Raw genomic sequence first — 27,171 nt, forward strand, 5'->3', positions numbered from 1 at the left:
GTATTAGTGAGATCAAGGGGGTGGTTTATATGAAATGCTACATTGAGAGTACAGGAGGCTGGAGATTTCAGAGAGGAGGCTAGCGTAGTTGAGGTGAAGATCGAAAGCACCAAGTACAAGGAATTGCTTGATAGAGGGGCAAAGGGAAGGGAGAAAAAAGAATATCTTGGGGAGGAAGTAGCGTGCGGTTGGTACCATAACAATTGAGGATTTTAAATGAAGTGTATGAGGGATGGACGAGGTTGAGTTGCTAGAAGGCAGAGAATGTGCTGCAAGAGTAGGGGCAGTCGCCAAGATCAAGTAGAGGATAGACCATTCACATTATACCGATTATAGTCAAATTGTTAGGAGCAGGTTTTAAAACAGCATCAGAAATTAACATTATTATTGAGAACTAGGAGCAGAATAAACATCTGATCTGTTTACCTATAAATCATCTGCAAATAGACTAAATGGGGCTTCATCAAATGGGACAAACTAAATTACCTAAATTCAACATATACGTAACTCTATGAATAGTGTTGAAATTTGGCAATGGCGAAGTTGAAAGATTTTGCAGATATTAGTAGACTTGGTTCTTAACATGTCCAATCACTGGACAGCAATAATCAACAAACTATTTGGAAAAAAAGTATAAGCTATAGAGATCGTCATGCTAAAACTATGCAGTACTCTGGTCAGACTGCACGTTGATTATTGTATCCAGTTTTGATCACTAAAATACAAGTGGTACATTTAAAGGACTGCAGGTGGTGCAGAAAAGAGCTATGAGGTTAAGCCCCAATGTCAGTGTTCCTCACTGGTCTTGGGAACTGTTGCCAGGTTTGCCAATTTAGCTCACATCCTCTATCTAATTGAAAACGGCACTAGGTGGAAAAGTAAACAAGAGACAACAGTGGTGGGAAGCTGGAAGAGTGTCACTCTGTTGTGAGTGATGAGGAAAAACCAGAAAAACAATTATTTAGCCTTAAAAGTTGGGATCTAAGAAAAGTGCCTTAATAATGTCTCAAAAAAGTTACTGAACCATTTGGCCTATCATGGCAATGCAGTGCTAACTCTTCAAGCGGAGCTAAATACTCTAATCTCATTTCACTGCCTTTCCCCTGAATGATTTTACATTCTTTTTTTTCAAATAGCAATCCAAATCCTAATTATTTGATATAGGCCATGAAATTCCGGTCCCAAATCTGCTCCCGGAAGTGCAGCTTGGAGGGATTTAAGAACATAAGAATTAAGAGCAGGAGTAGACCATATGGCCCTGAGAGCCTGCTACACCATTCAATGAGTGTGGGGGGGCTTAGAGTGTGGGGGGCTTAGAGTGGGGGGGGTTAGAGTGTGGGGGGGGTAGAGTGTGGGGGGGGGTTAGTGTGTGTGTGGGGGGGTTAGAGTGTATGTGTGTGGGGGGTTAGAGTGTGTGTGTGTGGGGGGGTTAGAGTGTGTGTGTGTGTGGAGGGGGGTTAGAGTGTGTGTGTGGGGGGGGTTAGAGTGTGTGTGTGCGGGGGGGTTAGAGTGTGTGTGGGGGGGGTTAGAGTGTGTGTGTGTGGGGGGGTTTAGAGTGTGTGTGTGTGGGGGGGTTAGAGTGTGTGTGGGGGGGGTTAGAGTGTGTGTGGGGGGGGTTAGAGTGTGTGTGTGTGGGGGCGGTTAGAGTGTGTGTGTGTGGGGGGGTTAGAGTGTGTGTGTGTGGGGGGGGTAGAGTGTGTGTGTGTGGGGGGGTTAGAGTGTGTGTGTGTGGGGGGGGGTTTAGAGTGTGTGTGTGGGGGGGTTAGAGTGTGTGTGGGGGGGTTAGAGTGTGTGTGTGTGTGGAGGGGGGTTAGAGTGTGTGTGTGGGGGGGGTTAGAGTGTGTGTGTGTGGGGGGGTTAGAGTGTGTGTGGGGGGGGTTAGAGTGTGTGTGTGTGGGGGGGTTAGAGTGTGTGTGGGGGGGGTTAGAGTGTGTGTGTGTGGGGGCGGTTAGAGTGTGTGTGTGTGGGGGGGTTAGAGTGTGTGTGTGTGGGGGGGGTAGAGTGTGTGTGTGTGGGGGGGTTAGAGTGTGTGTGTGGGGGGGGGGGTTAGAGTGTGTGTGGGGGGGGGTTAGAGTGTGTGTGTGTGCGGGGGGGGGTTAGAGTGTGTGTGTGTGCGGGGGGGGGGGTTAGAGTGTGTGTGTGTGGGGGGGTTAGAGTGTGTGTGTGTGGGGGGGGGTTAGAGTGTGTGTGTGTGCGGGGGGGGTTAGAGTGTGTGTGTGTGGGGGGGTTAGAGTGTGTGTGTGTGGGGGGGGTTAGAGTGTGTGTGTGTGGGGGGGGTTAGAGTGTATGTGTGTGGGGGGGGTTAGAGTGTGTGTGTGTGTGTGGGGGGGGTTAGAGTGTGTGTGTGTGGGGGGGGGTTAGAGTGTGTGTGTGTGCGGGGGGGGTTAGAGTGTGTGTGTGTGGGGGGGGTTACAGTGTGTGTGTGTGGGGGGGGGTTAGAGTGTGTGTGTGGGGGGGGGGTTAGAGAGTGTGTGTGTGGGGGGGGGTTAGAGTGTGTGTGTGGGGGGGGTTAGAGTGTGTGTGGGGGGGTGGTTAGAGTGTGTGTGTGGGGGGGGGGTTAGAGAGTGTGTGTGTGGGGGGGGTTAGAGTGTGTGTGTGTGGGGGGGGTTAGAGTGTATGTGTGTGGGGGGGGGTTAGAGTGTGTGTGTGTGTGTGGGGGAGGGTTAGAGTGTGTGTGTGCGGGGGGGGTTAGAGTGTGTGTGTGTGGGGGGGGGTTAGAGTGTGTGTGTGTGGGGGGGGTTAGAGTGTGTGTGTGTGGGGGGGGGTTAGAGTGTGTGTGTGGGGGGGGGTTAGAGAGTGTGTGTGTGGGGGGGGGTTAGAGTGTGTGTGTGGGGGGGGGTTAGAGTGTGTGTGGGGGGGGTGGTTAGAGTGTGTGTGTGGGGGGGGTTAGAGATTGTGTGTGCGGGGGGGGTTAGAGTGTGTGTGTGTGGGGGGGTTAGAGTGTGTGTGTGCGGGGGGGTTAGAGTGTGTGTGTGTGGGGGGGGTTAGAGTGTATGTGTGTGGGGGGGGGTTAGAGTGTGTGTGTGGGGGGGGGTTAAGAGTGTGTGTGTGGGGGGGGTTAGAGTGTGTGTGGGGGGGGTGGTTAGAGTGTGTGTGAGGGGGGGGTTAGAGTGTGTGTGTGTGGGGGGGGGGGTTAGAGTGTGTGTGTGGGGGGGGGTTACAGTGTGTGTGTGGGGGGGGTTAGAGAGTGTGTGTGTGGGGGGGGTTAGAGTGTGTGTGTGGGGGGGGTTAGAGTGTGGGTGGGGGGGGCGTTAGAGTGTGTGTGTGGGGGGGGGGTTAGAGTGTGTGTGGGGGGGGTTAGAGTGTGTGTGTGTGGGGGGGGTTAGAGTGTGTGTGTGGGGGGGGTTAGAGTGTGTGTGTGTGGGGGGGGTTAGAGTGTGTGTGTGGGGGGGGGTTAGAGTGTGTGTGTGGGGGGGGTTAGAGTGTGTGTGGGGGGGGGGGTTAGAGTGTGTGTGGGGGGGGGGGTTAGAGTGTGTGTTGGTTGTTTCCTGCCCCCTCCTTTTGTTCTGCTCAACTTAAATTTCTTCCAGTTTTCATCAGGGAGCCACATCTGAAAAGTTAATGTCTTCCTTTCTCTCTACAGATGCTAAGCAACCTGCCTTATGTTTCTAGCAAAATGCGAGGTTATGCGCTTCGGTAGGAAAAATAAAAAAGCAAATTATTATTTAAATGGAGAGAGATTACAAAATGCTGCGGTACAGATGGATCTGGGAATCCTTGTACATGAATCACAGAAGGTTAGCATGCAGGTACAGCAAATAATTAGGAAGGCAAATTGAATTGGCCTTTATTGCGAAGGGAATGGAGTATAAAAGTAGGGAAGTCCTGTTACAAGGCGTTGGTGAGACCACACCTGGAATACTGCGTACAGTTTTGGTCTCCTTATTTAAGGAACGATATACTTGCACTGGAGGCAGTTCAGAGAAGGTTCACGAGGTTGTTTCTGGAGATGAAGCTGTTGTCTTGTGTAGAAAGGGTGAGCAGGTTGGGCCTATACTTGGAGTTTAGAAGAATGAGAGGGGATCTTATTGAAACATAAGATTCTGAGGGGGCTTGACAGGGTAGATGCAGAGAAGATGTTTCCCCTCGTGGGGGAATCTAGAACTAGGGGGCATAATTTCAGAATAAGGGGAAACCCTTTTAAATTGGAAATAAGGAGGAATTTCTTCTCTCAGAGGGTCGTGAATCTTTGGAATTCTCTTCCCCAGAGAGCTGTGGATGCTGGGTCATTGAATATATTTAAGTGGAGATAGACAGGTTTTTGAACGATAAGGGAGTCAAGGGTTATGGGGAGCGGGCAGGGAAGTGGAGTTGAAGCCAAGATCAGATCAGCCATGATCTTATTGAATGGCGGAGCAGGCTCGAGGGGCCAAATTACCTACTCCTTCTCCTACTTCTTATGTTATGTTCTTATGTTGTTAATTATCTTGTGACTTTGTCCCAAAAAAATGAACAAATTCTTTCACCAGCAAGAACTGATATTTTCTTTTGAACAACTTTCTAGATTGCTTTTGCAGCTATACGTTTTCCTCAGTTACTGATTTTTTTTTGCTGCAATACCGGTTGTCGAGGGAAATGGTGGAGATGTACAGCTGCATCTCATCAGCATAAAGATGGAGGATGTCTTCGTGCCTGTGGATGATTTCACCAAGAGCCAACATGTTGTTGAGAATGAGGAGGGGCAAAGGATGGATCTTTGGGGGTCCTCCAAGGTTGGGAAGAGAAGTTATTGCTGGAGATGTGCTGGCTATGCTCATACGTGTAGGAACGGAAGCATGCAATGGAAATTCCACAGAGCTGGGCAATGAGGGAAAGGGATGGAGGAGAAGCCATAGTTGGAGATACACTGGTTACGGTTGGACAGGTATAAGCGATAACACACTGTGATCAGTCACTGAAAATGTAATTTGTACCAATCTAAATATCTTGTAGACACCCTCCAAAAGAGGATTGCTTTCCCAAATAATTAAGGTATTGAAAATTAACTTCTTGCTGTCGTAAACTTCAAAGCTCCTAAATTGCGCATGTAACCAAAAGTATTGGGCACAAAAAAGTACGAAATAATGTTCCCCAGCACTGACGGCTTTTGTTGCAACAGTATCTGCCATCAATTTCCATTCATTGTAAACTCAACTAAACGTTAACCAAAGTAATGAATTATACCATCATTCATTATTTAATGGGCTTGCAATTATGAAACAGGAAATCAAACCACTTTTATAGCATTTAAAGCAGTAGTTACAACGTACAATTAAAATGTTCAATGATGCCTGAACTATGCAGCTCTGTAGCACTCGAGAGCAATGTTGGCAAATTAACCAGACAGCCTTGCTCATTAATGACACCTGGAAGTATAACGGTTAAATGGGGGCGGGGATTCTTTTCACTCAACTCCAGATAATCCTGTAAACCAATTCCACATTGTGTAAGGTGTTCCTCGCCAGACAAGCAGTGCTCTATGCTCTGTATTGGCAAACTTTGCATGGGCCCAGAATTTGCAGTCAGCAGCGAAGTGAAGGCATTTGCTGCTGGCCCTGAAGTACGCTCCACACAACGATCTCGCAATCCCTGTGTCGAGAACTTCGGGCTTATTGACCTTCAATTCAAATCAATGGAAGTTAATGGGATCCCCTTGTTCGAACTGCTGTGATGTCAACAGACTGTCTAAGTAACCAATCAAAAGGCCAGACAGCAAACAAGGAAGTGAGTAAGATCTTAAAATTCTAACTTTAAAAAAAATATTAGGAAGAGCAAAACAAAGATTGGGCTCTCACATGGGGGCAAGGCAAACCTGAAATAAAGATGGACAAACTTAAAAAAAAAATGTTTTGAAAAGTTTCTCAATTTAAAAAAAAAATTAAAATGGACAAATTTCACACTGCACAAAATTAAAATTAGTTTTCCAGGTCCTTAACATTCATTTAGCAGTAATAACATTGTTAAAACCCCAGTTACAATGGAAAAGATAGAAGCAATGGAAGAGGTGAAAATTGATAGACAGGATGTACTAGAAAGGCTGGGTATGCTTAGAGTGGACAAGTCGCCTGGTCCAGATGGCTTGCATCCCAAGTTGCTAAGGGGATTGGGGGAGGAGATAGCGGAAGGGCTTGCCATAATTTTCCAATCTTCCCTAGATGCGGAGGAGATGCCTGAGGATTGGAAAGTGGCAAATGTGACACCATTGTTCAAGAAAGGGTGTAAGGACAATCCTAGTAACTACAGGCCGGTCAGTTTAACATCAGTGGTGGGTAAAGTTTTAGAAACAATAATCAAGGAAAAAATTAACGGGCACTTGGAGATGTTTAAGCTAATTAAGGAAAGCCAACACGGATTTTTAAAAGGCAGATCATGTTTGACTAATCTAATTGAATTTTTTGATGAAGTAACAGGGAGGATTGATGAAGGGAGTGCAATGGATGTTGTCTACATGGATTTTAGGAAGGCGTTTGACAAAGTACCACATAGAAGGCTGGTTAACAAAATTGAGGCTCATGGAATAGGTGCGTCAGTGGCAGCTTGGATAAGGAATTGGCTTAAGGACAGAAAACAGCGAGTTGTGGTAAATGGCTGTTTTTCAGACTGGAGGATGGTAGACATTGGTGTTCCCCAAGGATCAGTGCTGGGGCCACTGCTTTTTTTTTATATAAATAAATGACCTGGATATTAGAATACAGTGTAGAATTTCTAAATTTGCCAATGACACCAAACTTGGGGGGGGGGGGGTGGCAAACAGTGAGGATGATACCAATCAACTGCAGCAGGACATAAAAAGGCTAGCAGAATAGGCAGACAAGTGGCAGATGGAATTTAATACAGAGAAGTGTGAGGTGATGCATTTTGGCAGAAGGAACAGGGAGAGGCAATATACACTTAATGGCACCGTCTTAGAGTGTGCAGGGACAGAGGGACCTGGGAGTTAATGTGCATCGGTCCCTGAAGGTGGCAAGACATATTGAGAGAGAGAGTGGTTAGCAAAGCATATGGGATCTTGGGCTTCATAAATAGAGGTATTGAGTACAAAAGTAGAGAGGTTATGCTGAACCTTTATAAAGTGCTGGTTAGGCCACAACTGGAGTATTATGTCCCGTTCTGGTCACCACACTTTAGGAAGGATGTGAAGACCCTCGAGAGGGTGCAGAGGAAATTTACCAGAATGGTTCCGGGGATGGGGGATCTTAGCTACAAGGACAGGTTGGAGAAGCTGGATTTGTTTTCATTAGAGCAAAGTAGGCTGAGGGGTGATTTGATAGAGGTGTACAAGATTATGACGGGTTTGGATAGGCTAGACCAGGAAAGGCTGTTCCCACTAGTTGATGGTACAAGGACTAGGGGACACAGATTTAGGAGGAAAAGTTCAGTTGGTTTGTGCCTCCCGTTAGCGCCTTAAGAGGGCGCTAATGGGGCGCAAAGCAACTAGCGCCCGGGTGCGGCAATCTTTGCGTCGCTCGTGAAATTGACCAGACATTTTGCGCAGATCGTGACATCAGTCGAGCGTGCAACGCCCCGGACCGGATAGTGAGTGGCGCCCCCAGCCTTACCGCCTCCAGCTAGCAACGACAGGTTGAGGGGAGTGTTTTGCAGTCAGGAAGGGACTGGAGGAGCGCGATTTAAAGGCGGCCGCTTCCTGCCTTTTTCTGTCAGCGACATTTTTGCACCACGCACTCAGAGAGAGAGACACAGACTTCAGAAGAGATTCAACGCTGTGTGAAGGAGTTTTGGGTACTGAGCAGCACTTTGCAGGTTCATTTTGATTTGACCTTCCTTGCATTGATTTAGAAGAGACTATGAGGGCTGCATTCTGAGCTCTTTCCCTGGGCCTCTCCATTGTTCTTTCCAGCAGAATTGATGTACAGGTCTCTCCAGGCCAAGATTCAAGGCTGCAATGAGCAGGGTGTGGATGGAGAGCAAGATTGACTATTCCCTTTAAGAACTGGCCGGCACTAGTGTGTCTGTGTTCCATTGCTGACTGATATCACATGAGCTTCGCCAGCGCTCGCTCCTCGGCGTTAGTGCCTTAAGAGGTGTGTAGCGCCTGATTTAGCGCTCCAGACACCTCCAGGGGCGATAGAAGCCAAGTTTGCAGACAGAGGCGATAATTAGCGCCAGGCGCTAAACTTTGCACCCAGCTGATAATTGCGCCCCAAATGGGGCGATACCGAATTTCTCCTCCTTAAGGTTTTGGGCAAGAGATACAGGGGGGATGCGAGGAAAATCTTTTTTACGCAGCGAGTGGTGAGGACCTGGAATTCTCTGCCGACGGAAGTGGTGGAAGCGGAGACACTCAATGTTTTCAAGGGGAGACTGGATAGGCACTTGAGGGGAATAAACTTGCAGCGCTACGGGGATAGCGTGGAGGAATGTGACTGACTGGATTACTCTGCAGAGAGCCGGCACAGACTCGATGGGCCGAATGGCCTCCTTCTGTGCCGTCATGACGCTATCCCCTTCGGGTCTAACTTTTAGTGGGGAATTTAACAGTGTTCTTACTGCGGATGAGCCGAAGTTCTCATCAGTTTCCCTGATTTGGCTGATTACACAGAGTGCTGGCTCTGCGGGGGGGGGGGGGGGGAAGCGGGGGTGCACAGCACAGCCTGTTTCGGAGCTGTCAATGACAGAACGCAACTTCAGGGATCTTGCATGCGCAGCCAAATCCCGAAGTTGCAGTCAGTTTCAAAGGCAGAATGGCGGCGAACGCCAACAGTTTGCCATCATCGCGACTGCAAATTCTGGGCCATGGTTTTAGGTACTTAAGCTACAGCAGTAATTCTGCATACAATTACGAATCCTTAATCCTTGGCACTTGCTAACCTGCACCTAAATTCTGTGGACTAAGGTAAGTGAGGTGTGACCCTACAGGGAGAAAGAGTGTGTGCACACTCCATTTAAGGCACATGAAAACTCAACACGTATGGATTTCTCAGTAGCTTGGTTTGGAGGTTCGTCAGCATATTGATGGATTTTTGGTGTGTCAGACAATCAGCAGCCCAAAAATAAGCTACAGTGCAATAACAGTCCATTACCTCTTGATGTTTTTTCTCCCTTCATTTCTTGAAGGTATTGGCTCCTTGCTGGGATACAGTTCTAAGGTGCCAGGGGCCCCCAGACAACTCATCCAAGGAATCATTTTTCTTATATGACCCTTAGTAGTGAATGCTGGCAAGCAACTCGACTACAGGAAGCATCACATAAAGTCGAACTCTGTCCTTACCAGATGTCCACATGCATATTTCCAGCAGGGATCACTTGACAGCAATTAGGAGCACAAACTCTCTAACTCAGGGTACTGAAGCCAAATGTAGCTCTCCTACTGCTGCCCTGTCTGAGATCAGCTATCATAGCATAGGCTGGGACCCTCTTGAGCATTATGCCTCAGCCATTCACTAGTTAAATTTGCTAAGCCACTGTGGAAACAAGGGAACAGCCAGCATTCTGACGTTCAGAACAAGGCACAGATAGCCCTGCATTTCATTTTTAACTAAGTTCTCCCATGGTCAGCATCATGTGTGCATATCTAGTAACAGCTTTAGCTTCTCTTAAGCTTTACACAATAAAAGTCAACATGATGCATCTTTTATCACAAATAAAGTTGCAGATAGACTTCAAGAACATTTTATCTAGATTTCTAATCCCATCCAGAAATGTTTCTGAGGTATCTGTTGCATTTTATTTTTGCAATAACTGTATTCATTTGGCAAAAATAACATTTATAATAAGTGAACTTTCAGTCTTACAAGCTGTTTGCCGATCCAGTCATATTCATAATCGAACATGTAACCCTTCTTATCGAATAAGTCTGTGAAGAGCTTCCTTAGGTAGTCATAGTCTGGTTTCTCAAAGAAGTCCAGTCTTCTTACATAACGCAAGTATGTAGCCATCTCTTCTGGAAACACCAAATGATAGTTTCAACATTTACCTTGGAGTAACTAAACATCATCCCTTTCAAATTTCTCAGTGGTGGGGGAAAAAATAGTAACTAATGCAGCTTTAACATATGTCCAGATTATTCTATCATGTTCACAAAGAATTTTGTTTGTCAGAAAATTAGCGATAGGTTTTCCCCATTCTCGTCAAAAGATTTTAACTGTGCTAATTTGTTTCTGTTAAACATTGCCGCAGAAACATTTTAAAAATTAAATTCAGTACTGGGTACACAGTTGAAACTGCTTTTTATAATCAGTAGTTTTTAAGAAAATGGTTCATCAGCGTTCTTACTAACAAATATCACAACAGTTTGATAGAAGATTATAAATCTTTAAGACTTCTATTCAGGGAGAGTGAGAAAACAGCGCCCATAAGATCAGGTAGCCAGAGCAAAACCTGTTAGAGCTCAAAGTAACCAAATATTGTTAAAATGACAAGGGCAAATAGGAAAATCTCTGCACTTTTTTGAGCCTATTGCAAATACTAACTCATTTAAAACTGAATTTAAAATGCACATTAAAGTGTACAACTAAAACAAATATTGAGAGGCTGTATAAAACCAAAGTTGTACAAATCCTTGAGACAGCATTATATAGTTTTTACCAAGTCACATATTATAAATAGTTTAATTGGAGGATATTTCTATTGTTTCATGTTATAAACCATTTACAGCAAACTCTTTCCCAGATATTAAATGGATTATTTTCATTTTTTACCTCCTCAGATTTCAAATGAGACATAATCAACCAAGTACCTCAAGCCTTACTATCTTAAACTATTCTGTAGTCAGGTGTCTCAAACTTCCGAAAACAATGGAAAGTATAAGAATACAGCATGTTATTGAAAAGAAAATGACGACTTTTTTCTTGTATTCTTTCGAATTTCCAAGTAATCCCAACAAGAACATGCATGACCGTTTATCTGTTCCTGAGGGTGGTATAAAAGGAAATGTAAAAGAGTCATCATGGTATCTTGTTTGATATCGATTATATATCCCAAATGGTTTACAGGTTACAAAGTCAGAAAAGTATTGTGATCTTGAGGAGATTGTATTAATATGATGTTCAACAGATTCCCAACATTTTTTTCATTTATATCATGGATATAAATGAAATAGATGAATTTTTAGGACCCAGATTACGTCGGAAAATAGGAATAAGAGTGGGGCTAATTTACCAAGGACTGAGGTGATAAGATATACAATTATATACAAGACCTTCAAACAACCAAAATAAAACTGAACCTCTCATTTTTGTCATGGATATATTTTCTGGGACTATTTCAATTAATTTGTGCCTCCTGTTGACTGGTGGCAGTATGATGCAAAAAAATACACCTGTTGTTTAAAAACTGTTTTTCCACAGTGTGTGGACAAAGGAGAAATAGTAATTGGAATTTACAACTCTAGCACATTTTGCTATGCCCATAGAAGAAGCAGACATAATTCCATAAAAACTATTACCTTCACTCACTATTTGGGCTCATATATAAAGAAAAGCGATAGAGATGAGCTGTGGGAAGCACCTAGCATCTGTGGACCTGTATTATGTATAAGTCACTGCTTTCAGAATCGGAAGGAGGAAGAGAGAGAAATATAACTGAAGGGCATCATTACATGAGCTGAATAATACGAAACTGAACTTATAAACAGAATCCTCTTTTCCTTTCGTCCCCATTGTTTTAGAACTTAGGCATTACAGACTCCGGCTGCTTTTGCATTGTAGCCTAGGTCTTGTCTTTACTCATTTTCTTATGAACTACACAGCCAATCGCCTTGTAACCTTGGTGCAGCTGTGTGCCTTGCTATTCCACAAATGCAAAGACTGGCTGAGAATTTGGACAGTTCTTAAAAGCCTTCAAAAAACTATCCATACATCCGAGGCTAATGACACAGGGTCAGCAGAAAAACAGTTTACAATTAAACTTAATCTCAACAATTGCAAGAAATCAGGTCTGGATGTACTCGAACACTTGCTACATACAAATACTAAAATTAAAATAGCGTGATGTTATTTCCCTCCCCTTCCCCATATAAAGGGTAGTGATGATAGCCCATCAACACCAATAGCTATCAATAGTGCATCTTGTAAACATTGCACAGTGCAGTGCAACAATGATGTCTCTTGGCAGAAAATAAACACCAATGAATTTAAGTGGCAGAAATGGGACTAAACGTCCAGAAAATTGAGAATCCTTGGGACTGTTGAGTGATTGACAATTACCTGGAAAGTTTTCACATAACACTTCGACTGGTGTCGCTCGCTTGGTGTCCCCAATCTTCTGATATCTTTCTTTTAACGTGTCCGCCTGGGAAAAGAAATAAAACTCACCAATTATGTTACCAAGGCAATATTTAACTGTAATTAGCAGTTTGGATTACAAAAACAGGGTGGAGGAAAAGAACTTGCCTTAAGGCCCTGCCAAGGAAGACTGCCACGGAGAAAATACATGAACATGTGACCTAATGCTTCCAAGTCATCTCTTCTGCTTTGTTCTGTAAAAACATTTTTTTTTAACTATTAAATCTTTTTTTAAATTTCCATACCCTTTAAAATCAATAGCCACCTTGCAACATAAATGCTCAATTTTCTTTTGCTTTCATTTAATTTTTTTGTTTCATACGCAAGGCATATGAAAAAAACCTTGCTTTTACTTTGCTGCGTACTAAGCAATCTCAAGTAAGAAGTAGTTTTCAATAAAAATGTTCAGCTAACCACAATCACACTTCACACATGCATAAATAAAAACACAACAACTACAAAGTTATTTTAATTTGGAAGGGGTAGTAGCACAGTACAAGGTGCTGTTTTTGAAATTAATCTTTGGGTTGTGCTTGGTTTTATTCTTAAGCTAATAGTTGATGCCACTGCTTAACCAAGGCTGAGTACTTCCAGCTCTAATTCTCTCTTTTGTGAGTAAAGCTGACCATTCACTGACAGAAGAGGTCTTCTCTCCAATGCCTAAAATCACTCTTTTGGCTAATGTTAGGAGTACCAAGTTTGTCTTCTTTGTGGTTTGTGATGATGGAGGTAATTTTAACCTATCTCATCTGGCGGGAATAGGGCGGGTTCGGGCCGATCGCCCATTTTGCACCCCGCCAGATTTTACTCTCCATTGATGAGTAAATGTAGACTCTGCAATTCCAGTTTTTCTTTATTCTGCAACTTAGGTCAGTCTTTCTGATATCCAATAAGCTTAAATTCTCTCTGCAGCCCTATATAATTAATTCAAGAATTTATAACAGGATAATCTAACATTAGATTCTCCGGTTGCCAAAGATATTCCTTTTCATTCTTCTGGAATTCTGCTTTCTAATGCTTTTGAAAACCCAATGTCTGCCAACAGTAAATACTTAAGAGTTGCAAAGTTGCATGGCTCCAGACTGTCAATTATTTAGCAGAGGATCTCTGGGGCCTTTATTAACTGCTGTCACGTAATGCCATAGGAGGAAAAAGGGGGTGAGAGCGCAGGGAGAAAGTAACTCTGTTAAACGAGCACAAAAGGATTAAATAAAGAAAAAAAGACTATCAAATGCCAATATCTGAATGCTACAAGAATTCAGAAAATTACACCGGCACCAAAAATACAGTCTACCATCTTAATTCAAATTTGCTTATTCAAATTATCTAAGAAAAAGAAATAATTCAATTTGTTTTTCGATCTAGATTTCAACTTTGTGTTATTGTTGCTTAACTAAAATTATTATACAATTCAAACAGTTTAAGTGCAAAAGTGACTGAATTATTAGGAGTAAGCTAAAATTACTATAGAAAGGGCACGAAAACCATACCTGATGGCAAGTGAAAACAACAAGATGAGTTATGAGGAAAGATTAAAGCATAAGCTTTACAATCTAGGAAAAGGGTGGCCTAAGAGGCTAACTGAATTATAGAAAATACTAAATAGTTCAGGCATACAGGGTAAACCCAAATTATTTCTTCAAAGTAAACCAAGAAAGCAGGACCTAGGGCACTAATGGAAATTAGTGAAAAGTCAATTTGAACATATGTCCAAAAACACTTGATAAATGTTAATATAGCTTGGTTTTCTGATTTAGAATTAATCCACCAATGAGGCAACAGTGCTAGGAACAGCCTTTTCCAAACTTCCAGGCCCACAAAATTCAAACAAGACAAACTAGTAAGAAATAAAAGTGGAAAGAGAATTGGGTTGCCTGAGCTTGTAGGCCAGATATAGCCTACAAGCCCTGGTTTGGAGAGCCTTCCACTAGAGAGATTTGCGTTGACGAGCCAAGTAACCTTTTCTCATCGCTGACTTCTCATGTTCAACTTAGTTGTTTTCCCAGTCGAACGCCATCCAAATAATCTTGCAGCAACAATCACAGTTTTAGTCTAAGGTTAGGTGTAACAAACACAAGTGGTGTCTTTTGTTAAAGGTCATGGCCTAGAAATTGGAGGTGTTAACGCTGGCCATGGAGGTCTGTTCTGTTGAAAAAAAATGGCAGCCGCCATTTTCAGAAGGTCGGCAGCGCTATCGTTGTCTGTGCTCACCGCAGATATTTTAATTAGCAGGAGCATCACGTCAATTGGTGTGCAACGCCAAATTGACACACGCTCATCCATTTTGGAGCTCACCGCTCCTCCTACCGCCCTCTACAAAGCACCCCCGTGCATGCAGCCATTGACAGCATGGAGAGGTGGGAAAAAGCGGCGGTGAGCTAGAACCCATACAGTAAAAACCTGCTAAGATAACTTAACTATGGCGAGCTCAGACTACATAACCGGAGTGACAACTGCTTCCAATGAGATGCATCAAATCTCTCCCTCGTCAAACAGTATAGGAGGTAAATACTTTAAAAAAAAAAAAAAACTGTAATGTAATGTTATACATTGTCATTTTCTTGTTTAGGAACTGATAACATAATATGCAATATTTGGAAGTCTGTTTTTAAAAGGCTAAGAATTGAGGAAGATTTAACACCATATTCGCACCAAGAGTTCTTCAAAAGTCTGCTGTTGTTAAAAATGTAATCGAATTCTCTTCTGCACCATTTTCACCAGTAAACGCCTGACCAAGAGTTCATGTTCCCCTTTTTAAAAAAATTATTTCGATTGATATTTCATGCAACGGTTAAAGGACATCTGTGTCACAGTTTTTATGTGGTGTTTCCAATCACAGTCCCTCCAGATCTGAGCTTGTGCTTTAAGAGCCACTCACCAGGGAGTCAATTCCCTATGCGATATACAGGCTAGTGCACTGCCACTGCTAGCTGCAAGATGGTGCAGCCCATCCCCCTCCCTGGTGGATCACAAACCTCCACACAGCAACCATCTGGGTGAAAGTTTGGTGGAGCTATGGCAGCCAGCGAAGGTGGGCGTACCAGGCAATCTGGCACCCATTTGTGGACACCACACAACACCCAGAGAAATGTCCACAAAAGTAAGAGTGGAGCCGTGGACAAACAAATGCTTCATGATGTGCCACAACGCACAATGCTCCAACCTTACGAGGGCCATCAGCGGACTCGATAGCAAAACCCAGGAGCCGTCACCAAATGATCTGACACAGCACATTAGCCGGAACGCCACACCGAACCTTCAGATGCATCCTTCAGCCTCCCGCTGAGGTTAGCACCGGAAAGAGCACGTTGCACATCAGATTCTCTGCTCCACTCATGTAAATTAGCAGGCAGCACCAAAATACCAAAGCTGCATGCGCTCTTTTTGCAGGCGGCCGTCAGCCTTGGCCCGCGCTGCTACCGGCAGGTTTCTTGCCCATGGATCGCAACACTCATTTGCCATACGAACGAGGGACTCGCACAAGCAAAGCGTGTGCTAGTGGAAATACATTGGGTCTATGCAGTTATTGTTGGTTTTTGTGGTATCTGAAACAATGGCCCAGAAATTCGGGTCGAGGGCTTCCCGCGGGTGCAAGCCCCCGACCTGCACTTACCTTGCGCGCCGGCCGTTGAGCTGTGGGCCCCCGTGGAATTCCGATCCTGGGCCTGCTCCAACTGCCGGCGCGCAGTGCTTGCGTATCCCAGGGGCGGTTAGTTCGATGCGTCCCCTGGGATCACGTGGGCCATGGGGAGCCAATCGGAGCAAGGAAATGCCCATTCATAAGTTTGACAGGAAGAGCTGTCAAACTTATAAATACTACAAGCCCCAAAACATCACTAAATCTTCAAATACATTTTTTAAAAACCATCACATTTTTTAAATAAACTATAAATTACATGGAATAACTATTTTAAACAATAATTTAAATTTTTGAAAAAAATAATTTTATTTTCTAACGGGGCTAAAAATAAACTTACCTTTCCTCAAAGTATTTAAAAATAAACAACTTGTGGAAAAAATGTTTAATTTTAATTAATTCACCACTTACCTTGTAAAAAGCAGGCCTTGCGACTGCTTTTTATATGTGTAACTTCTGAAGACTTACCCTCCCGGGAAAACCTGCAAAAAAAAACGTAAGTTCGATGCGTACGCGCAGCCTCTCCTGCGCACGCGTTCGAACTCTGAACCCCTTCTTTCAGGGGAACGGAAGTGCCGGTTTCCCGCGCATGCGCAGTGCATGCAGGAAACCAGCACTTCCATTGGGCTTACGGGCAAGTACCCCGTGTGTACTCACCCATGGAGACCCGAATTTCTGGGCAAATACTTTTATCAATTTCAGTATCAAAACACAGCAGTGATGCTCTGAGCTCTAAGAGAAACCTACCACAACCTTACCCTTATTTGTAATTTATAAAATTCAGGAACGTTAATATAAACAATTGATGTCAAGCACACTTGCAAACCATCCACATTTCAGATAGTCAGGGTTTTCAGGACAGTATCAGCTTGTATGCATTTGCAGACAAATCCGTGCCCCTCCACCAGACACCACTATGGGATCGAGTTCATGGTAGAGCAGATTGTTCATAGAGTCATAGGCCGGAATTTTCTGGGGTGGTAGTGGGCGCGATCGGTGGCGGGTTGGGTGGGAAAGTTGTTATTTTTGACAGCAGGTCAGGAACCCGCAGTCATCTCACTCCCACGCGCCTTTTTCCCCCAGGCGCGTCTGTCATCGCGGAGTCGACCCGACCCAACCAGCAGGGGACCCAATTGAGATGATTATCAGGTAGTTTACAGGCACTTAATAGCCTTTTTTCACTTACTTTTTAAATTTCCCTGCATGGCCACGGGATTCACGCTGCTCGGGAACCACGTCTGTCAACCTGAGACGCGAGTTCCATGGCCATTGCTCCAGCTGATTACTTGACAGCATCAAATGTACAGTAAAAGCTCCCACCTGACAGATGATCACTTTCCTCAGGCAGAAGCTGTTGCTCAGTCCATTTCCAGCACAGATTCTGCAGGCTGCAAGTGTTTCCAGCAAAGTCTCCATCCAGTATCACCTCATTGGAAGAATTTTCTCACCATTGACAGAATGCTTCTGTCATCTGTACTTCACCTGCCATCTATTCCATCAACATGAGTGCCCTTTATATTGTCTCACCTTGGTCCCCAGAATCAGACCACGATGAGCCCCAACACCAGCAGCACCAACTGCACCACCACCAGCCTTCTCCGTGATCACCTGATGCTGCAGAGAACACAGGGCATCAGCATCCAACCACATTGCTGCCCGGGAGGACAAGGATGGCCTCATCATGGCCAGATTTAGTTAACTTTACGCTGTACACCCATATGGTTGCCACATGACGCGCCAGGTTGGCACCACCTCACACCAACACCACAAAGCATCCCAACAATGACCAAGCTATTCCTTTCACACTCATCAGAATTGCGGGGGGGAACCTTTTTGTCTCATCATTCACTGCAACTCACTAAGCCACTTCCAAGTGTGCACACAAATCTGTCCAAGACCAGAAAGTGTTGAAAATAAAGATTTTTATGTTTGACACCACATTAATAGAAACTTTACATAAACCTTGGATAAAACACCCCTTGTGTGTTGTTAGTTGGTATGATTGCACTAGGATGAGGGTGAGTGTGAGGGGTGGCTAGTGAGATTGGGTTGTGATAATGTAGATAGGGAGGGATGGGTGGAGGTGCAAGCTAAGTTGGTGTAAGGATGTGCCGGGGTAGGGTAGGGGAGGCAGAGTGATGGGGATGTGATACGAGGCACAGTAGAATGAAGTCGAGTGTGGCTTTGTACCAACGTTTCCTGATCTAATGTGATCATTGGAAATGTTTGCAGCACTGCACCCAGGTCCTCCTAAACACAACCCTGCTTGTGACCTCCTTTGCAATCTGCAACCAGGCTGTCTTGGTCTCCTGGGAAGGTCTCGTCCACCCATCGGAAGGGAAGAGGACCTCGCTGCGTGCTGTGACTCCCTCCATATGGTCATCAGAGAACCTGGGTGCAGCCCTCTGCCTCGGTGCAGTCATCATCAGTGTTTGCAGTACTCCAATGCTGTAGTGCACTGACAGCACTATGTTAGATAAAACTTCAAATGTAATGTGGCCATGGTCCCGTTAAGGATTCCGGATGAAAATGCGTCAGGAATGATGTCACGAGACACGCTCCATTTCATTGGGCCGGATAACGTGCTGGGCGGGCTTAATAGGCCCCGTTAAGGCAAGTTCATTTTCAACAGCGTAATGGAGCCAGCAGCGGAGTCCACAACCCACCACGGACACTGGCCGCACCGAATCCGCCCAGGTAGACAAAATTCCAGCCATACAGTATGGTGTCGTTAATGCACTCATTTTTTGAAAAAAAAAATCCAAGTTATCTGGTAACAACTACAACTTGCATTTATACAGCATCTTTAATGTTGTAAAATGTCCCAAGGCGCTTCATAAGAATGTGACCAAACAAAATTTGACACCGAGCCACATAAGGAGATATTAGGACAACTTGGTCGAAGTAGTTGTTTTTAAGGAGTATCTTAAAAGGAGAGAGGGGATTAGGGAGGGAGTTCCAGACCTAAGGCCTCAGCAGGTAAAGGCACGACCGCTAAAGGTGGAGCAATTAAAATCGGTGATGCACAAGGGGTCAGAATTGGAGGAGTGCAGAGATCTCGGCGGGTTGTAGGCAATGTTTCTCTTTCTTTTTGGCTGCGCTGCCCATTCAGTTTCGCACATAACACGAAATTTAACATTGGAAAAACTGGTCTTGGGCTGTGCGGGATTGGTCACGCAGCTTGGAGGGAATGTTGGATATAGGGCTGAAGGAGGTAACAGAGATAAGGATGGGCGAGGCCATGAAGAGATTTGAAAATAAGGATGAGAAATTTAAAGTCACGGCATTGCTTAACGGGGAGCCAATGTAGGTCAGCGTGCACAGGGGTGATGGATGAACGGGACTTCGTGCGAGTTAGGATACGGGCAGCAGAGTTTTGGATGATCTCAAGTTTACGGAAGGTGGAAGATGGGAGGCCGGCCAGGAGAGTGTTGGAATAGTCAAATATAGAGGTAACAAAGGCATGGGTGAGGGTTTCGGCAGCAGGTGAGCTGAGGCAGGGATGGAGATGGGTGATGTCACGGAGGTGGAAGTAGACGGCCTTGGCGATGGAGTGGATATGGGGTCATCCCAGGATCAAAAAGGATGCCAAGGTAGCAAATGGTCTGGTTCAGCCTCAGACCGTGACCACGGAGAGGGATGGAACCGGTAGCTTGGGGACGGAGTTTGTGGCGGGGACCGAAAACAATGGCTTCAGTCTTTCCAATATTTAGTTGGAAGGAAATGTCTGCTCATCCAGGACTGGATGTCAGACAAACAGCGTGGTAAATCAGAGACAGTGGAGAGGTCAAGAGAGGTGGTGGTGAGGTAGTGCTGGGTGTTGTCAGCATACATGTGGAACCTGATGTATTTTCCAATGATGTTCCTGAGGGGCAGCAGGTAGAGAGGAAAGAGTAAATCAAATTAGGCTACTTAATTATAACAGCAATTTTCTTTTTTAGATTTTTGCACCCCTTAGATTTGAGGGAGCAAAAATCGGGGCTATACTGGGGGGTTGGGGGAGCAATCAGGGTTTTGCTTAATAATTTTCTCACTTTCCCTGAAGGTACTGACTCCTTGCTAAGGTACAGTTTTGTGGCTGGCAATCTTCCATCAGGCCATTCGTCATGTGTGGGAGTGACTGCTGCGATTTGACTGCAGGGTACATCAAAGCCAAGCCTTGTCCAAAATCAATCCAATGTATTTCCAGCAGGAGGCAGTGGATAGCGATGAACAGGACCCTGGCTGATTTTCCCCTCCCTAACCCAAGAGCACGGACGCCAGTTGTCATCAACCCATTGCTGCCCGAGGTGAGATATGTTAATTTGTCACACACCAGGGATTGAACATGGTACCTTCCTACAATGCATCACAGGTGCTCAGTGAATTGAGTTGCTGAAGCATCCTGGGAGCATAACCAGAAGATTCTTAAATGTGATTTAGTGACTTTTTATCTTATTTTGCAATCACATAAAATTTCCAGATGCATGAACCAATCCATCAAAGTGAACTTTTCCTGTCAATTAAAAGGCTTGCAGCACTCTCAAATCCAGATCAGATTGCAGCATGAAAAGGTTCAAGTTTAGGCAGGTCAGAGTGATGAGAAATTGTGCCAGAGTTCATTGACAGGGTAGGTCAATCGTAAAATTATCTTGTACATTAAAGCAAAATAAGCTTATGAGGACAAATAGAAAATGACAGTATAATTTAAGAGGAAGGTAACAATGGTGGACCTTAGTGCTTCCCCTTTCCACCTCAGGTCGCTGCCAAACAAGAAGAAATCGGAGACAGTTCTTACAAAACGAGTTACCTGGGAGGCTCTCGTCACAAATTAATAATGTCACTAAACACAAGAGTCCTTAACTAGTTAGTATATATTAACAGGTTATGTAGGGTGAGTGCTACTCTGTAATTACATTAACACTAGCTCAACTTCTTAAAAATAAGAATTCGTGCTTCTGCTTGAACTTGTTTTGCAGTGTGTTTATATGGAATTCTGAACATGAGATTTTGGGGGAAACAATGTACATGCAAAATGTTGGCAAGATGTATCCACAACTTCAATTTTCTGGATGCAGGCTTTCTTTGAAGTCAGGGGAGTGTCCATACTGACCAACAAAGTGACTCAAAGCTTAGTCCACCCACACCCAGATAAAATGGTGGCTTGTTGACTCTGGCAGCACAGGGAAAGACCTGCAGAGGCGGTAGTGCCACCTCATTCATTTTGAATTGGTGACATCAAAGACTGGGCTGCTTTTGCAGCAGCTCTGCAATGCAATAGAAGTGATCAAAATCTGTGTCAAAAATGCCATTGAAAACCTATTCCTGCAATTTTTTTTTGTTCAAGTGTGATCAGTTGTTAAAACATCTCCAGTATATTTCCAGGATCCATACATATTTAGCAAGTATATGGGGCTTTTTTGAGCTTTTAAAAAAAAACTTAATTCCTGGGATGTGGGCATCGCTGGCAAGGCCAGCATTTATTGCCCATCCCTAATTGCCCTTGAGAAAGTGGTGGTGAGCTGTCTTCTTGAACCGCTGAAGTGAAGGTACTCTGTACTCTTGTAGTGCCATTAGGGGTGGAGTTCCAGGATTTTGACCCAGCAACGATGAAGGAACGGCGATATATTTTCAAGTCAGGATGATGTGTGACTTGGAGGGGAACTTGGCGGTGGTGGTGTTCCCATGTGCCTGCTGCTCTTTTCCTTCTAGGTGGTAAAGGTCACGGGTTTGGGAGTTGCTACTGAAGAAGCCTTGGCGAGTTGCTGCAGTGCATCTTCAGATGGTACACACTACAGCCACGGTGCACTGGTGGTGGAGGGAGTGAATGTTTAAAATGGGGGACGGGGTGACAATCAAGCGGGCCGTTTTGACCTGGATGGTATCGAGCTTCAACAATATGTATCCAGACAAAAAAAAGCCAAAACATTAACTGTGCAGACAATTCTGAAAGCAAAGTACACACACAATTTAGTCTTGCGATGTTTGCAAAAGGAAATATTTTTACTACTTTATGATCATTTAAAGTGCACGGAGGTTTGCATATTGGCCCAGAAATTCGGGTCTCCATGGGTGAGTACGCACGGGGTACTCACCCGTAGGCCCAATGGAAGTGCCAGTTTCCTGCATGCACAGGAAACCGGCACTTCCGTTCCTCTGAATGAAGGGATTCAGAGGTTGAATGCGTGCGCAGGAGAGGCTGCGCGTGCGCATCGAACTTCGTTTTTTTTTTTCTTTTTTTAAACAGGTTTTCCTGGGAGGGTAAGTCTGCAGAAGTTAGAAATGTAAATAGCAGGCGTAAGGCCTGTTTTTGACAAGGTAAGTGGTGAATTACTTAAAATTAAAACTTTTTTCCACAGGCTTATTATTTTTAAATACTTTAAAGCAAGGTAAGTTTATTTTTAGCCCCGTTAGAAAATAAAATAATTTTTTTCAAAATTTAAATTGTTTAAAATAGTTATTTCATGTAATTTGTAGTTTATTTAAAAAATGTGATCAAAAAAAATGTATTTGAAGATTTAGTGCTGTTTTGGGGCCGTAGTATTTATAAGTCTTGACAGCACTTCCTGTCAGACTTATGAATGGAGCATTCCTTGCTCCGATTGGCTCCCCATGGCCCATGTGATCCCAGGGGACGCATCAAACTAACTGCACCCCTGGGATATGCAAGCACTGCGCGCCAGCAGCTGGACCAGGCCCTGGATCGGAATTCCGCGGGGGCCCACAGCTCAACGGCCGGCGCGGTAGGTAAGTGCAGATCGGGGGCTTGCACCCGCGGGAAACCCCGACCCGAATTTCTGGGCCATTATGATTAGATTTCATTACAACTGATATTTAGCTCAGTGGCCTTCCTGTGCGTTTCCTGAAAATGCCCCTTTTATTCCTACTCTCTATTTTCTGCCCATTAATCAATCCTCAATCCATGCGAAGATATTACCCCCAATCCCATGACCTAATTTTATGCAACAACCTCTTGTGTGGCACCTTATTGAATGCTTTCTGAAAATCCAAATACGCTACATCCACTGGTTCCCCCTTATCTACCCTGCTAGTTACAACCTCAAAAAACTCTATTAGATTTGTCAAACACCATTTCCCTTTCAAAAATCCGTGTTGACTCTGCCCAATCATATGATTTTCGAAGTGCCCAGTTACCACGTCCCGAATAATAGATTCTAGCATTTTTCCTACTACTGATGTCAGGCTAACTGGTCTATAGTTCCCAGTTTTCTCTCTCCCTCCTCTCTTGAATAGCAGAGGACTGGCAGATAGCTAACAGAATACCTATAATTAAGAAGGGGGATAGAACATGTCCAGGGAATTATTGACCAGTCAGCTTAACATTGGTGGTAGGAAAAATAATGGAATCCCTACTAAAGGAGAAAACAGAAGAACACCTAGAAACAAAAAATATAAGTCAGCATGGATTTCAAAAGGGAAAGTCTTGCTTGACCAACCTCATTGAATTTTTTGAAGAGGTAACAGAGAGTGTAGACAATGGTAATGCAGTAGATGTAATTTACCTAGATTACCTAGAGTAGGGGTAAAGGTGGGAAGAGGTGTTCCACAAAGATCAGTGTTGGGACCACTGTTGTTCTTAGTTTATATTAACGATTTAGACTGTGGCATCAAAAACACAATTTCAAAATTTGCGGAAGACACCAATTTGGGGGGGGGGGGGGCGGAGGAGAAGCCAATACTGAGGAGGACTGCAACAAATTACAAGACATTAACAGACTTGTGGAATGAGCATATAATTGGCAAATGAAATTCAACACAGATAAATGTGAGGTATTACATTTTGGTAAGAAAAATAGGAAGGTCACATATTACTTGGAAAATAAGAATCTAAATGGCGTAGAGGAACAAAGGGATCTGGGAGTACAAATACACAAATCACTAACAGCAAAAAAACAGCAAAAAAAGCAAACCAAGCACTAGGGAAGAGAGAGAGCGACTGGGGGGGGGGGAAAGAGAGAGAGCGACTGGGGGGGGGGGGGAAGAGAGAGAGCGACTGGGGGGGGGGAAGAGAGAGAGCGACTGGGGGGGGGGAAAGAGAGAGAGCGACTGGGGGGGGAAGAGAGAGAGCGACTGGGGGGGAAGAGAGAGAGCGACGGGGGGGAAGAGAGAGAGCGACTGGGGGGGGGAAGAGAGAGAGCGACGGGGGGGGGAAGAGAGAGAGCGACGGGGGGGGAAGAGAGAGAGCGACGGGGGGGAAGAGAGAGAGCGACTGGGGGGGGAAAGACAGCGACTGGGGGGGAAGAGAGAGAGCGCGACTGGAGGGGGGAAGAGAGAGAGCGACTGGGGGGGGGAAGAGAGAGAGCGACTGGGGGGGGGAAGAGAGAGAGCGACTGGGGGGGGAAGAGGGAGAGCGACTGGGGGGGAAGAGAGAGAGCGACTGGGGGGGGAAGAGAGAGAGCGACTGGGGGGGGAAGAGAGAGAGCGACTGGGGGGGGAAGAGAGAGAGCGACTGGGGGGGGAAGAGAGAGAGCGACTGGGGGGGGGGGGAAGAGAGAGAGCGACTGGGGGGGGAAGAGAGAGAGCGACTGGGGGGAGAAGAGAGAGAGCGACTGGGGGGGGGAAGAGAGAGAGCGACTGGGGGGGGGGGAAGAGAGAGAGCGACTGGGGGGGGAAGAGAGAGAGCGACTGGGGGGGGAAAGAGAGAGAGCGACTGGGGGGGGAAAGAGAGAGAGCGACTGGGGGGGGAAGAGAGAGAGCGACTGGGGGGGAAGAGAGAGAGCGACGGGGGGGGAAGAGAGAGAGCGACTGGGGGGGGAAGAGAGAGAGCGACGGGGGGGAAGAGAGAGCGACTGGGGGGGGAAGAGAGAGAGCGACTGGGGGGAAGAGAGAGAGCGACTGGGGGGGAAGAGAGAGAGCGACTGGGGGGGAAGAGAGAGCGCGACTGGGGGGGAAGAGAGAGCGCGACTGGGGGGGAAGAGAGAGAGCGACTGGGGGGAAGAGAGAGAGCGACTGGGGGGGAAGAGAGAGAGCGACTGGGGGGGAAGAGAGAGAGCGACTGGGGGGGAAGAGAGAGAGCGACTGGGGGGGAAGAGAGAGCGACTGGGGGGGAAGAGAGAGAGCGACTGGGGGGGGAAGAGAGAGAGCGACTGGGGGGGGAAGAGAGAGAGCGACTGGGGGGGAAGAGAGAGAGCGACTGGGGGGGAAGAGAGAGAGCGACTGGGGGGGAAGAGAGAGAGCGACTGGGGGGGAAGAGAGAGAGCGACTGGGGGGGAAGAGAGAGAGCGACTGGGGGGGAAGAGAGAGAGCGACTGGGGGGGAAGAGAGAGAGCGACTGGGGGGGAAGAGAGAGAGCGACTGGGGGGGAAGAGAGAGAGCGGCTGGGGGGAAGAGAGAGAGCGACGGGGGGGAAGAGAGAGAGCGACTGGGGGGAAGCGAGAGAGCGACTGGGGGGAAGCGAGAGAGCGACTGGGGGGGAAGAGAGAGAGCAACTGGGGGGGGGAAGAGAGAGAGCGGCTGGGGGGGGAAGAGAGAGAGCGGCTGGGGGGGGGAAGAGAGAGAGCGACTGGGGGGGGAAGAGAGAGAGCGACTGGGGGGGAAGAGAGAGAGCGACTGGGGGGGAAGAGAGAGAGCGACTGGGGGGGGAAGAGAGAGAGCGACTGGGGGGGGAAGAGAGAGAGCGACTGGGGGGGGGGGAAGAGAGAGAGCGACTGGGGGGGGGGGGGAAGAGAGAGAGCGACTGGGGGGGGAAGAGAGAGAGCGACTGGGGGGGGAAGAGAGAGAGCGACTGGGGGGGGAAGAGAGAGAGCGACTGGGGGGGGAAGAGAGAGAGCGACTGTGGGGGGAAGAGAGAGAGCGACTGTGGGGGGAAGAGAGAGAGCGACTGGGGGGGGGAAGAGAGAGCGCGACTGGGGGGGGGAAGAGAGAGCGCGACTGGGGGGGGAAGAGAGAGAGCGACTGGGGGGGGGAAAGAGAGAGCGACTGGGGGGGAAGAGAGCGACTGGGGGGGAAGAGAGAGAGCGAAAGGGGGGGTGGGAAGGGTGTGGGGGCGGGAAAGGTGGGGGAAGGAGGGGGGAAGGGAGAAAGGGAGGGGGGTAGAAAGGGAAGGGGGGAGCCAGCAGACCCTCTCCCCTCTGCAGGCGATGGCTCCGCGGAGCTCCGTGCCACCCTACGCACTGACATGGCCCAGCCGAGCGCAGCGCCCCGGTCAGCCAGAGCCCCGCCCCCCACCCCACCGAGCCCCGGCTTCAAGACCGCCGATTGCGGCTGGGCCTGCGCTGGAGCCAAGCCGCGGGAACGGGGCGTGAGCAGGCTTGAGGCTGAGAGAGGGGGCCGGGCGCGGTTGCCGGGGTAACCCTTCCCCCCCCCTTCCCGCTCTCCCGAGCACCGGCCTCCCGAGCCCCGCCCTCCCGAGCATCGGCCCCCCGCCTGAGCCGCGGGGGGGCGGGGGGGAGGGGGAAGGAGAGAGAGAGCCGCCGCTCCTTCGGTCGATGTGTTGTGGGCCGACCCCTGATGAGCGCCCGATCAGCTGAGCCCGAGCCCCGCGGTGACCGAGGCTCCTTCCCGCCCCGCCAGCCTTTACCAAAATGACGGCGATGGCTACGCTCGGCCCAGTCCCGCGCCGCCAGCCTTTACAAAGATGGCGGCGATCGCGGGGCAGGCCCAGCGGGAGGGGCGGTGCCTAGCTCGGGCGTGGATGGGCAACAGAGGCCCAGGCTTCCAGGCCTGCACAAATGGTGAAAGGTAGGAAAATTATAGAGGTTAGAGAAAAGATTTACAAATTAATTAACTTTTTTTAAAAACAATGGGCTAGATTTTCAGTATAGGCAGTTTTGGGGCGCTAACCTTAGCGCCCGCCCGAAGTTAGCGCCCGCCCCAAAGTAGCGCCCCGTTGCCGGAAATTCAGTGGCTTCGCCCTAAGAGGTTGGTGGAGCGCTAAAAGCGGCGTTCCACTACTATCTTTAGGCGCTAAGCCGGCGGTCCAGAGGGATAGCGCCCAGGCGGGGCGCAGCGCGGGTGCGGTCATTTTTGGACTGACAGCAGACCCCGTGGCGCCGACCAGCTCTTAAAGGGGGAAGGGACGAATTGGTCTGCTGCCACGCCCTGCACACTGCAGCCTTGCAAAGAGGCCTCAACACTGCTGCTCAGCCCCAGGGAGTCATAGCAACGCCAGAGAAGGCCCGTCAGCGTGCCCTGCGCTTCTCAGAGGGTGATCTGGACATAATGGTCACAGCTCTGGAGGTGAGGCGCAAGATCTTGTTCCCAGAGAGTGGGGGGAATCCAACCCACCACGACTACACCAAAGCCTGGAAGCAGATCGCCCAGAGGGTGACGTTCACCGGCGATGCCCCCAGGACCCACAAACAATGTCGTCAA

The 27,171-nt window shown here is 47.0% G+C and overlaps 1 protein-coding gene across 7 annotated transcripts in view; it reads right to left on the reverse strand.

The window, feature by feature from the left end:
• LOC147124406 (casein kinase I) overlaps positions 1-27,171 on the reverse strand; it is a 324,138-nt gene that overhangs the window by 30,808 nt on the left and 266,159 nt on the right. For 5 of the 7 annotated variants that reach the window (XM_085986642.1, XM_085986594.1, XM_085986611.1 and 2 more), the window contains 3 exons: positions 12,330-12,415; positions 12,144-12,228; positions 9,732-9,880 (listed from right to left, as the gene is read on the reverse strand). In XM_085986642.1, the coding sequence (XP_085842768.1) occupies positions 9,732-9,880; positions 12,144-12,228; positions 12,330-12,415 (320 nt within the window). The remainder of the gene's footprint in view (positions 1-9,731; positions 9,881-12,143; positions 12,229-12,329; positions 12,416-27,171) is intronic. The other 2 variants (XM_085986651.1, XM_085986622.1) reach the window with 1 other exon arrangement.

Source organism: Somniosus microcephalus, chromosome 1 (assembly GCF_052327205.1).
Source record: "Somniosus microcephalus isolate GS21.2 chromosome 1, FLI_Smic_1.0, whole genome shotgun sequence".
NCBI lineage: Eukaryota > Metazoa > Chordata > Chondrichthyes > Squaliformes > Somniosidae > Somniosus > Somniosus microcephalus.